The following is a 13,636-nucleotide window of genomic DNA, read 5'->3' as shown; positions in this document are numbered from 1 at the left end:
TATTGATTATTTACAGAGAGGAAGAGAGAGGGATAGAGAGTTAGAAACATCGATCAGCTGCCTCTTGCACACCCCGTACTGGGGATGTGCCCGCAACCAAGGTACATGCCCCTGACCCAGAATCGAACCTGGGACCTTCCAGTCCGCAGGCCGACGCTCTATCCACTGAGCCAAACCAGTTTTGGCGAGATTAATTGTCTTTCTATCACTGAGTTGTGAGAGTTGACCCCTATTCTTTGAAAAGCTTTGGTCAAAAGCCAGTTCTTAGTACATGACAAGGTTCCCCACAACCAAAGGCCTACCCTAATCAATTTACGTATAATTTAGTCTCTCAAAAGCTAGCAAAGCATCCTCTGCTTCTGGATTTGAGACTAAATTTACACTTTCTGAGTTTTTAAGTACCCCTCAGTGACAGCAGTAACTATGATAAAACAGCAATGCTGCCCCTTTCTGAAGGACTGCATGCCTTAAGAATGCACAATGAAGTCAGAGCACCTGGATTCAAGACCAGCTCCACCATTTCCCAGCTGTTTAACCGTGAGCTCATTCCCTAACCTCTCTACACTTAATCTTCCCCCTCCATAAAATTGGGATAAATCATAGTACTCATCTGTAGGACTGTTGTGAGGACTGAAGGCAATGAAAGTGACCGGTGTGTGACTGGCAATAGAAAACGTTTTGTAAATGTTAGTACTTCTCCTAGTCCTTAAAGGGGAAGCACCCGTGGGGGAGCTGGAGCCAGAATGCTGTCTCCTTGCCTTCTGACTCCTGAGCCAGCCAGTGAAGGCGGGCTTTTGCAGTTGGTGAGAAGCTCTCTGCAGAAAGAAATGGTTACCTTTATTTTCCCCGGCCGAGTCTCGTCAATAACCACATTACTTGTGGGCCAAGTTAGCACTCCAGGGAGTCGACAAATCAGGTTTTTTGCTTTCTCAAAGTGATTAAGAGCTTCTAGAAACCTAGTCATAATAATGAAGAAAAAAGGTATTAAACATGTTACATGAATTTTCATTCCCACAATAAAAGTCAGAGATTTCAAGGTAACTAATAAGAGTATATTTGAGCCCAGCCAATGTGACTCAGTGGTTGACTGTAGACTTATGAACCCAAGAGGTCATGGTTCAATTTCGGGTCAGAGCACATACAAATTAATCCCCCTGGGGGAGACGGGGGGCATGCAGGAGGCAGCCAATCAATGATTATCTCTCATCATTGATGTTTCTCTCTCTTGCTCTCTCACTTTCTTTCTGAAATCAATAAAATCAATATAATACATCTGATAAATCACTGCATAGAAATTCACTATAGAAAATCACTATATAGAAATTCTTTAAAAATTTTTTATTTTATTTTATTAGGACATCTACTAACCTGTTTTTTTTCAAGTACACTTTTCCAATTCCACAGAAGGCCAAGCAATCAAGGCCCTCATTGGGGTAGTGTTCAATCATCCTCTTAAATTGGTTTTCAGCTTCAGATAATTCCTTCAAAGGCAGTAAGAATAATAATCACTCAAAAAATAAATGCTGGAAGTGACTTTATCTGAAGGCTGATTCTTTTGGTATAACATTAAAAACAACTATCTGTCCAAAACTTCTTTGGCAAAATTATACCTTCCAGATTTCATTTTCTTAGCAATTTATAAATTGTGTCCATATGTGCGATACTCACACCCAAAGTGATTCAGCTCCAGAATGAAAAGCTGGCACTGAACACATCAAATCACAAACCAGTTGAGCGTTTCCACCCACACACAGAGGCCCGCGGGGCTGGCAGACACCACACAGTGTGGCTGCACGGTGAAGAGACTGATGTGCACAATGACACAGTGCATGTATCCTGGTGAGTGCTGTCTCCTTAGGGGAACAGCATGCCAGTGAGGTTGCTACATGCTTTGTGGCATCAGGCAGATAAATGCTCAACTGTAAAACCAGCCCTTTAGTAACACTTTCAGAGACAGAAGTGTGTTCTTTTGAATATTCTCAACTGTGGAAACCTCTGCTTTACATGAATTTTGTTTTTAAAAAAATCTAAAGACACTTAGATCCAGGCAACACTGCTAACCGCATTGTGGTTGAGAAAAGAAATGTCACCACAAAATGGAGTTCTTTAGAAGCTTTGAGGCCAGTTCCAATGGAGGCATGGCAAACGTGTCTTAAGCAAGGGCTGTACTGGAGTAAGTATATCGCTACTCTGAATAATTAAATTCTTTTAAAGGTTCAAGTTTCATCACATTGTTTTATTTCTATGATCAGTCTCACTACTTCAAAGTAAATCACAAATGCAATAAACTATCTCTTCAATTCCAAAAAGGCAAACATAAAATCTTTATTATTGCTCTTCCAAGAATAAAAGAATTGAGATTGTGAAATTTGTCTCCAACAATCTAAACAATGGGCGGGTCTTAATGGAAGATATTCACCTGTCACAACCAGAACAAGGAAAGCAGCAGGCCACTAGGAAAATGAACTGCAGGCACTGCGGGCCACTGGGCGAGTGAACATAAAAAATGACTTGCTCCTCATTAGGTAGCAATTAGAGTTAAGCCTTCATCTAGCCAAGGAAGTTAGGAGCCCATATTGGTAGCAAAAGAATATTACACCTGAGATAATTCTAGAGCCATTTCAATCTTTATTTAAAAAAACAAAAACAAAAACAAAAAAACACCTGGAAAACCCAGTATAACTATGTGGTTATGGAAAGACTACAATCTGGAAAATTAAAAATATCCAAGTACTCACCACCCAGAACAAAATATACTGTACTGTCATTTTTATGTTAAAAATAAAACAAAGTTGAACTCTCTTTCCTAACCTCCCCAGGCCCGCTCCTTTCCTCCATCACTAAAAGCAGGCATTACCTTAAATTTGATGTAGGGCTAGTTCATGTTTGTAACCGTTACAAGATGCACAGCCAGCCCTTGATGTGTATTTTCTAAATAGTACCTCAGTGGTATCACGATGTTTATGTTCTCCAACTTGCCTTTATCCCTCAGCATGTTTCTGAAATCTATCATTATGTCCTTTACTTTTCATACAAAAAGTAGATTTCTGCTGGCTATCTGACAGCTTTTTTCTAATGAGAATACAAAATAAAATTTCTTTTCAAAAAATAACACAAACTAAATTAAACTTAGGCATTTCAGAAAAAATCAGCAAGAAAGTATACAGATGGAAATAAGCGAATATGAGAAAACAACTGTGTTTACATATCTTATAAAATCAATGACATATTTAAGTTATTATTTCTGTTACAAATCTTACCTCAGGCTGTCCTATTCCAAGGAGAGAAATAGCAAGTCCGTACACCACTAAGACATAGTTAATCATGGCCAGGTTCAATTGCTGTCAATAAAAATGTTTCAATTAAAAATCTGAAGATAATTCTGCCCAATTTGCATCATACCAACCTATGAGCCACAACAGAAAAAAAAAGTGTAATAAAATCTCACAGCTATGATTGAGATATAGGTCAAACTGAATTAGAAAATAGATTTTGCAAAAATAGACTGCTATCAAGTATCTAAAACACAGACTCACTGTCTCAGAGTTCCTTGAAGGCGTGGCTTGTAATAGATTAGAATAACAGAAGTGACTCTCTTTTGAATGTTTGTGGGTACATTTATTTGCTGCCTTACAAGGCGTGTGTATAAAGTATTTGCCTCGCTATCACTTTCTTTCTGAATAAGAACATGTGATTAAAACTGGTCCAAAACCTTGCTTTCATAGATTATCAAGAGAGAAGGCAGGAGGCCCAAGGGACACCGACTGGAGAGCAAGGAGGGAGTGGCACGGCGAGTGCAGGCATGCAGGCTGGGTCAGCGCGCACCATGTTCCTCACGCCCTTCCCGCGCGGCAAAGGTCCCTGGTGACGGGGAAGTGAGAGCCCTGGTTCTCCTCCGCCTGCATCTGGAGCCCTCAGCACTGCTGTGGAGTTAGGAGAGGCAATCCTACCTTTACTTTCTGCGGATCGAGGCCGTTGAGCAGCTCCGAGAAGGACTGGGCCGCGCTGCGGCACCGCTGCTCCAGCAGAGCTGTGTACCCGTCCTGGATCAGGCTCCTCAGCATTTTCATTATATTAGCAAAGTCCTGCAAACAGGACAAGAAACAAATTGTTTCCTTTGGGAAGCAACAATTCCAGTGTCAATCGCTACTTTAATCTCTGGTTAACATAACTGAAAAGTTAGTTTGTAAATTAATGAAGTTAGTTACTTAGCAATCACATCTTAAATAACTTGTCCACAAATAAAAGTCTAACAAACAAATCTTAGAGATGCACGTGGGTAGACTGGGCTCTCCCGAAAAGCGGTTTGTCCCAGAGTTTGCTTTTTCCGTGGGAAAAGACTTTTTGTACCTGGTGAGCAGCTTTGGAAGATTTAGAGAACTGTTTGTCCAAGAGGTTTTTCAAATCTGCTGGAAAGTTCCCTTGTGAATTACAGCTAAAAGAGAAGAGTGTTGTGTTGAATTATTTAAAATAAAAGTCTGCTAGATAAAAAAAAAATACTTTTACTGAAGTCATTTTAAACACTGAGTAAATAAGTCACAAGATCCTGAACAAAAATGTAACTATGATGCCATTTCTCCTCAGATTAATCGCTAAATCCAATGAAATCTCAATAAAAACCTGCCATTTCTCCTCAGATTAATCTCTAAATCCAATGAAATCTCAATAAAAACCCCTATAAAATTACAAGTGGAGAGAGACCAGATAAATTAATTGTGATAAGAGAGAAAAAAGAACTTTTGAAAAAAGAAACAAATGAAGGGGAATGTGTGTGTGCTGACTCTCCAGTTATTACCAATCTACAGTTATCTATCTATGACAATACAGCCCCGAAACAAGCAGTGTGCCCTATAAATGCTGCACAAGGCGACCCTCTCCTGGGAAATCTAATAAGAGAGAACCTTTCAGAAAGCCTGGACCCAGTGCTGGTGAGGGGAAGAAAGATCAGTTCTCTACCTGTCTTCTGACACCACTTCTAACACCAAATGGGTGTGTTTTTCTGATACCAGATGCCTATCATTTTTAACACCAATTCTCCACACCAACTGAATGTCTAACAATTCCATTCAATTCTGACATTAATTCTGGAGTCAATGAAGGCCCCACAGATGCCTTCACCTCAGACCATCCACACCAGGGTGCTAAAGCTATCCACAATTCTGCCGAGCCAATTACAAATTCAGGGTTCCCGTGACCCCAGTTCAGATTAATTCCGTAGAACCGTGGTTGGCAAACACCGGCTCGCAAGCCACATGCGGCTCTTTGGCCCCTTGAGTGTGGCTCTTCCACAAAATACCACGGCCTGGGTGAGTCTATTTTGAAGTGGCGTTAGAAGAAGTTTAAGTTAAAAAAATTTGGCTCACAAAAGAAATTTCAATCGCTGTCCTGTTGATATTTGGCTCTGTTGACTAATGAATTTGCCGAACACTGCCCTAGCCCAGGGGATGGCAAACCACAGCTCGTGAGCCTCATGCACACACACAAGATGGCCACCGTCATGTGATCAAAGATGGCCACCACAAGATGGCCACCGTCATGTGATCAAAGATGGCCGCCACAAGATGGCCACCGTCATGTGATCAAAGATGGCCGCCACAAGATGGCCACCGTCATGTGATCAAAGATGGTCGCCACAAGATGGCCACCCTCATGTGATCAAAGATGGCCGCCACAAGATGGCCTGCAGGGAAGGGCAGTTGTGGGTGATCAAGCCAGCAGGGGCAGGGGAGTTAGGAGGGACCAGCCCTGCAAGGTAGGGCAGTTGGGGACAATCAGGCCTACAGGGGGAGGACATTTAGGGGGGACCAGGCTGGCAAGGGAGGGCAGTTATGGGCAATCAGGCCGACAAAGGAACAGTTAGGCGTTGATCAGGCTGGCTGGGGAGTGGTTAGGGGGCAATCAGGCTGGCAGGCAGAAGCGGTTAGGGGCAATAAGGCAGGCAGGCAGGTGAGCGGTTGGGAGCCAGCAGTCCTGAATTGTGAGAGGGATGTCCAACTGCCCATTTAGGCCTGACCTGGGCCTAAACAGGCAGTTGGACATCCTTTGAGCGGTACCAGATTGAAGAGGGTGCAGGCTGGGCTAAGGGACAACCCCCACCCCATGCACAAATTTCATGCACCAGGCCTCTAGTAGAATTACATAATATTCTATGCCTTTGCTTTGTATTTACTTTGCAGCAGCATGAAAAAATGGTTTTTTTTTTAAAAAAAAATTGGGCTTTACTCATTTCTCTTAGTGCTTTGATATTCAAATCATTCTCTTTGAAGAATCTATTGAGGAATCAGCCTTAGGAAATGAAGAAAAAACTGACAACTGATATAATTGGCAGAATTGGATTTGCAGCTTGCCCAGCATCATTTTTCATTAACTTCACAAACTTCTGTATCTACTGTACGACTGACAATTCCACTCTGCAGGCAATTCCTATTTTGTAGGCGATGGGAGATAAACTATAAAGATAAGTGGTGAGAGTTCCTACCATTAACTTTAAGGGGCATGTTTGGTAGAATGGATTTTATAAGTGGTTGGTTCATTAATAAATACTTTCCTCTAGTGATAACTGCTCCAAAGGGGCTAAGACTGTACACATACCCATGCCTATGTGTGCAGAGTGAGCTTCCCAGTGGCCAACAAATGGCTAGCAGTGAGTTCCTATAGGAAGCTACTGGAGATGTGTGGGAAATGCAGTAAGTTGAACAGGAAGGCAACTAATTTGTACTTTATACTTCTCTGAATATTTGTTTCCTCTTATGACCAAGTATTTTGGAGTTTTAAAAAATTAATACTAATATATCTGTAATGTGACTTTCAGAAATCAGTATTAACATCCAGGATTCAGAATTCTCTAGTTCATGGTTGGCAAACTATGGCTCATGAGCCACATGCTGCTCTTTGCCCCCTTGAGTGTGGCTCTTACACAAAATACCATGGGCGGGGCAAGTCTATTTTGAAAAAGTGGCATTAAGAAGTTTAAGTTTAAAAAATTTGGCTCTCAACAGAGGCCAGGCCCGGAGCAGCCAGGCCCGAAACAGCTCGCTCCTCGCCTGTCCCTGCCCACGGCTGCCTTTCAGACATGGCTGGAAACTTTTGCGGGAACTTGAGGGTCTGCTGAATCAAGTGATGAAGGCTTAGATCTGGATGTGTTGAGTTAGTATAGCGCTGGGGTGTTGATCTGTGAGTGCCTTGGGTGGGGCCTGGATGAGGCTGGTTGACCTATTTGGAAATGTCTTTTGTGTGAAATGTATCATTGGGCATGTGGAGGTATTATTGATATGAGAAAATGCTAAGTAACAGATTTACTATCTGAAAAGGGATTTACTATCGGGGAAAGGGAGGGAGGAAGAGACTGAACATAAACTGTGCACCTATGGATGAGGACAATGGGGGATGGGGAGGGGGCGGAGGGAGGGGTGGGAACCTGGTGGAGGGGGGAAGAAATGAGGAACCTTTGTAATAATATGACCAATAAAGATTAATTTAAAAAAATAAATAAATAAATAATAAATAAAAAATAAAAAATTTGGCTCTCGCCAAAACCAGTTTGGCTCAGTGGATTGAAAGGTCCCGGATTCAATTCTGGTCAAGGGCATGTACCTTGGTTGCGGGCATATCCCCAGTGGGGGGTGTGCAAGAGGCAGCTGATCAATGACTCTCTCTCATCGTTGTTTCTAACTCTCTATCCCTCTCTCTTCCTCTCTGTAAAAAAATCAATAAAATATATTAAAAAATAAAATAAAAAATTTGGCTCTCAAAAAAAATTTCAATCATTGTACTATTGATATTTGGCTCTGTTGACTAATGAGTTTGCTGACCACTGCTCTAGTAAAAAATGATGGTCTCCAAAAGACATGCCTTTGGTATTTGAAAAGGACTTGAGTTTTCAATATAATATACATACATAAAGGTAGCTACTACTTGAAAGAGATTTATTTCTTTTTTCTTGGAAGGAGGACATTAGGAGAAAAAACAGTATCTTAGATAAAAACATACCTGAACTCCAACTCATTGTTTCGAGATTTTTGTTTTCCTTTATGTTTTGGAGACTGGCCTGTGAATACAAAAGTATTTGTTCCTGAAATCTGGACATAAAAATCTATGAGCATGAAAGTAAAATAAAAACTAAGTAAATTGCATAAGAGAGCAAAGGAAGTAATATTGTGAGCATTAACTACAAACAGGTAAGCCAAAAAAATAAGCTACTGATGATGTTTGTCTATGTATGCTATGAAATAATTATAAATTACAATGGTCATTATTATGTAGGCCTAGAGCAGACACAGAGAGATAGGCTAAGTTTCTGTTTTCAGGTAGTTTACAATTAGATGACAAGAAAAGACATTTCTTGCAATAATTAAACAGCAATCCCATTAAGAAGAAAAGGAAATACTGAATTACAGGCCCCGTGCTTCCTCTTGCTCCTCCAGCCCTATGAGCTCAGCCTTGTCCCTGGCAGGAGGAGGGAGCCTTGTGCTGCTGGGTGGGGACAGACATGCAAAGTTGTGCAGAAGAGGGCAGAGCAATGGGGTCGGGGGATCGGATGGGAGCTTTGGGGAGAGACGGAGAGGCAAGTCAGAGCAAACTGCAGCTCCCGAGCCAATGCGGCCCTTTGGCTCCTATAGTTTTTAGCAAAGACCAGCTTAGGAGTACCTTAATTAAGTTAAGAACAATGTACCTTCTTATATAGTTTAAATTTAAAAAATTTGGCTCTCAAAAAAAAATTTCAATCGTTATACTGTTGATATTTGGCTCTGTTGACTAATGAGTTTGCTGACCACTGCCCTAGCCAGTTTGGCTCAGAGGATAAAACATTAGCCTACGGACTGAAGGGTCCCAAGTTCGATTCCAGTCAAGGGTACATGCCTGGGTTGCAGGCATGATCCCTACTGGGGGTGAGGGGTGCAGGAGGCAGCCGATCAATGATTCTCTCATCTTTGGTGTTTCTATCTCTCTTTCCCTTCCCTTCCTCTCTGAAATCAATAAAAATATGTATTTAGAAAAAAAACATCTTGCCAAATAGAAATTAGATAGCAAGCCACGTAGAGTTTCATCTTTCCTTTCCATCAATTTTAGTTGGAGCTCCAAAGTTAGATTAAATAACATGAAAAGACTGAATACTGGTTTCAAATAAATAATCAATGTTTTACCACAGAAGCACTGCAAAGTAAAAGGACATCAAGAGCAGATATAAGTGAGGCTTGTGCGAATTTGGGGGCACAGAAGTTTAGACACCACCACATGGACTCAGCAATGATTTACAGGGAAAAACTCACCTGATGGTGGTGGAAATTCAGGATGACAGTCACAATCATCTATATTCAAAGCTTCATCTACCACCTACCCATGAAAATAAAATTAGTGAGACTTACAAAAGAAAAAAAAGTGAAAAACAGAGACATGAATAGCTAAATAATAAAAGTGGATTATAACAAAATTTATTCAAGTGCCTAAATTAGCCAGGTGGTTATTAAGTTTAAGTGAATAAACAAACAAAATGATAACTGATGATAACAGATTATGGTATGATAAATTCTCCAATGACAATTCCATTTCTGACACCTAGCATGATGCCAGGCAGGGCAGCTGTTCAGTACTGAGTCAGTACTATCACATCTTTCCTGAGGCTGCTCTCCCTAAATGAACACAGCTTCTCTGAGATTTTCATTATTAACAAAAGAACTATGCTCTGGTCTGGTATTGCTCAGTGGTTAGAGCATCTGCCTGTGCACTGTAGGGTCATGGGCTTGATTCCCAGTCCAGGGCATGTACTTGGGTCCCAGGTTTGATCTCTGGCCCCAATTGGGGCTTGGCGGGAGGCAACCAATCAATGTGTCTTTCTCACATTGATATTTCTCTCTCTTTTCCCCCTCCCTTACTTCCTCTCTTTCACTCTCTCTAAAATCAATGAAAATAATATCCTCGGATATTATTAACAAACAAATATAACTACAAAGTGGGTTTAAAAAGTTCTCTCCAATGACTACTATCCATCAACCCTGCCGGAAACCAATCACTGTTTCACTAATAGAGAGATGTGGACAGGAAGCCGGGAAGCTGGTCAACAACCTTAATTGCTCTAACCACTCACTGTTTAGTTGAAATACTGCCGGCTGAAGCAGCCTCCACCTCTGTTGTCTTATGTATTTCTGTTACTGGAGTTCCCTGCCCAAGGGCTGTGGGTGTCTCCCAAAGTCTCAATAAAAAGGATGGCTAGGCCAGAGCAGTGTGTAGTCCTCCCACTAGAGGTGGACTCCCACCTGGACCCCAATATTCCCAAATTAATACTTTTCTAGTCTCTTTCATTTGTGTGCGGCCTTCTCCAGAACCCAAACCCGAACCCTGAACCGGAACCCTGAACCACGCGGGACGTGAAAGGGGCTCCCACATAACCCAAGACACCATTTTCCTTTTCCCCATCATACACTGGAGGGAATGTAAATATGGACTTGGTGATATCTGCTAAGTTTTGAGCACACTACAGTTCAGAAAAAAACTCAGGTGCAGATTGCCTCGGACCCTGGTGCCAGGACCAGGCCAGAGGCCTAGCAGTGCCTAAGAAGCCATCAGACCAAGGTTCAGCTGAGCACAGCAGAGCCAAGGGCTTTGGCTACGGTGAGGAGCAGCAGAGGCTGCAGAAACACCTTGGGCCGAGATAAAATATTATTTTTATGTAATTATAGGAGGTAGCCCAAATATTTATTTAAAAGATAGAATCATTCTCTTTATATCAATAGGCAAAAAAAGGTTCATATCAACAAGATATTCAATTTTACCTTTTACCAAAATATTATTGCAAACATAAGACGATACTGGAAATAATTTCATTTTTAGTTTTTAACTGAGCTTACCGTTAGATGCTGATTGCTACCGTATGCCATTTCGTGGTAGCTTTCTTCGGGATCTCTTTCGATCTCTACAAAGTTAAGTGAAGTACTAAACGCAGGTGATGTTAGACTAGGTGTGTAGACTCTGAGTGGGGATAAAAGGAATAATTATTTTATTTCTATTGATTAGTATGCTCTTTAAAAAAAGTTAACTTTCAAAGAAACAAATTCCAGCAAATTCAGCCTTTTTTTCTTGAAAACAAGATTGTTTTAAAAGGATCCCTACTGCCCTAGCTGGTTTGGCTCAATGGATAGAGCGTCAGTCTGCCGACTGAAGGGTCCCCGGTTTGATTCCAGTCAAGGGCACATATCTGGGTTGTGGGCTCAATACCCAGTGAGGGGCATGCGGGAGGCAGCTAATCAATGATTCTCTCTCATCATTGATGTTTCTCTCTCTCCCCCCCCCTCCCTTCCTCTCTAAAAGCAAATATATATATATATATAAAGGATCCCTATCTCCGAGAGTGGGCCTTATACATAAACATTATTTTACATTTCATATTAAAACCCATAATATAATTTAAAAAACTTAAAATAGATTAACAGCTCAAGAAGTGTATTATGGTTCCTAATATTAAAATAAGTAAGACTCCTTGTTTTAAATTAACAGCTTCAGTATCTTAAGCATGTGAGGGAAAGCTTAATCTTTAATTGTTCAGTAACAAATGCAGACCCTGGGTGCTATTGGCTTTACTGCAAGTATACTTGAGTCTATCCGCTGCCTACTAGTATTTCTACAGGAAGCACCTCAGCCTTTGCAAAAAATACTGGGAGTCTCAAGGCAACGTTTCCAGAAGAGGCTAAGGGTTAAAAGGCAACGGCTGTGTCCCTGTTCTCCGCTGCCAGGACCATCCAGATGACCAAAATCGGTCCCATTCAAACACAGTAACATCCTATAATCACTCCACTCCTTTCCATAGGCTAAAGCTACTGATCGCTAATACACACATATGCAAATAGTTCAGTAAAAGAGGGGGCAAATACATTTGACAATTCACAGGTCACCTTTTCTTTCCCAGGAACACTTTAAAAACCACCTGTCATCCTCCACCCCCAACCTCACTGTGGTTGCTATTAGCTACTAAAGCATCAAACACAGAGATTCTTAAACTCACAGGGCAAAGCCATTCCTAATAACTTACCTGCTTTCATAAAAGACTCTAACTGGATTCCTAGTTGATGTTCCGCCTATAAAAATCAATCACATACACAGTAAACAGTACATCGATAACACATACTGTAAAAGATTTTCAAATTCAGAAAACTGACAAGTAAGCCTAACCAATTTTACATTTTGAGATGCTTTAGTTGATGAGCTTGTTAAAATGTTCTACAGCCATTATTTGCAATCCCATTGGATGTGATCACTGACTAGATGCAGCACTCTAGAAACGTGAATCAGAGATGGTACCTGTTTCAAGGAGCTCACAATCTTATGATCACGTTATGTTGGATGACATTTGCTCCATAAGACATCAAATACCCAGAGAAGAAAAGACTGGAAAGACCTACACTGAGAGTGTAGAGTAAGGGATTGTAAATTCTTAGCCTGCACAGCAAATTTCTGAGATACATAAAATCAGCCACAAATTTGGTGCAAAAACACCAAACAATGCTATTGAAGGGACTTTTCTTCAGGAAATAACTATAATAATAAAAGAGATAATTTTAAAACAATTTTGTTTCAGAAAGGATGTAATTTATTTCAAAATTCAAGAAGGAATATTTTCTATGCAAGAGTATATAATAATTCATTGCTGAATATTTCAAATTAAAATATCAATCATTTATAATTACCTAATGGAATATAACACTAATATAATTCTAGACAGAAATGGAAACTTAAGTGACTCAACCAAGATAACAAAGTAAATTCAAATCACCTGAGCATTGATTTATGGTCCTCCATTAATCCAAGAAGCCCACCCTCAAAAGTTTTAAAAGAATTCGACTGAAATGAAAAGAATCTTAGGTGAAATACCTTGCAAATCTTCCATTTGTTTTTGTAACTTAGCATGCTGCTGAATTAGGTCATTGATTCCCTCAGGGTCACATTTACAGAGCTTTTGAGCTTTAATGTTTGCTTGCAGGGCCCAGTCATATTCTCCCAGCAAAGAAAGAGCAGCACAGTAACGATAATGACCCTGTTCCAAAAAGATAAATTTAATTTTTCTCAAAAATATGTTTAAGTTAAAGGAAATCAATAAGGAAAAATATTTCATTTGCAATCTGATTAAAGTGTTAATTAGAGCCTACCAATGAAAAATAAATAAAAATGTTAATACCTCCAGGATATAAAATTACTGAAATGAGCTAAGTGAAAAGCGATGAACAGTATTCATAATAATGTTTAACAACTGCCTAGGGATCAGCATTTTCACTTAAAGAGATTTTTTTGTATGCCCAAAGAAAAAAATATTACCTATATTATATTTTACTACAGAGTGAAATAATTTTATCCCAAATGAAGTATAAAATTCATTCATATAAATAATTCAAACTGGTTTCACAATACTTCAAGGCAGTAGTAGTCTCTACGCGATTACATTCCTTACAGTTTGGAAACCCATGGAATTTGAGAGCTGGACGGACAGTCAGCTAGTGCAGCAGCTTTCCCACCTCTGAAGAGGAGCATGGGCCCAAGTTAAGCTAAGCTAGCCCTCTATCCATAGCTCTCTTATCAGCTCTTCATTCTTTTTTTCCCTCTATGTGCACTTGTTGGCTTTAAGAAAAAAAGGTCCCAAACCACTGATTTT

The 13,636-nt window shown here is 40.4% G+C and overlaps 1 protein-coding gene across 7 annotated transcripts in view; it reads right to left on the bottom strand.

Annotated features, from left to right (window-relative positions):
• Positions 1-13,636, bottom strand: part of TTC3 (tetratricopeptide repeat domain 3) — a 91,990-nt gene that overhangs the window by 45,598 nt on the left and 32,756 nt on the right. For all 7 annotated transcript variants that reach the window (XM_084873574.1, XM_084873575.1, XM_084873579.1 and 4 more), the window contains 10 exons: positions 12,862-13,024; positions 12,023-12,068; positions 10,845-10,965; positions 9,270-9,333; positions 7,990-8,047; positions 4,351-4,435; positions 3,951-4,085; positions 3,261-3,341; positions 1,369-1,481; positions 836-956 (listed from right to left, as the gene is read on the bottom strand). In XM_084873574.1, coding sequence (XP_084729700.1) covers positions 836-956; positions 1,369-1,481; positions 3,261-3,341; positions 3,951-4,085; positions 4,351-4,435; positions 7,990-8,047; positions 9,270-9,333; positions 10,845-10,965; positions 12,023-12,068; positions 12,862-13,024 — 987 coding nt within the window. The remainder of the gene's footprint in view (positions 1-835; positions 957-1,368; positions 1,482-3,260; positions 3,342-3,950; positions 4,086-4,350; positions 4,436-7,989; positions 8,048-9,269; positions 9,334-10,844; positions 10,966-12,022; positions 12,069-12,861; positions 13,025-13,636) is intronic.

This window comes from Pipistrellus hanaki (genome assembly GCF_964339955.1).
Source record: "Pipistrellus hanaki genome assembly, chromosome: 2".
Lineage (NCBI taxonomy): Eukaryota > Metazoa > Chordata > Mammalia > Chiroptera > Vespertilionidae > Pipistrellus > Pipistrellus hanaki.
Note: the sequence above shows the minus strand (reverse complement) of the source record. Positions and strands in the feature narration are given on the sequence as shown.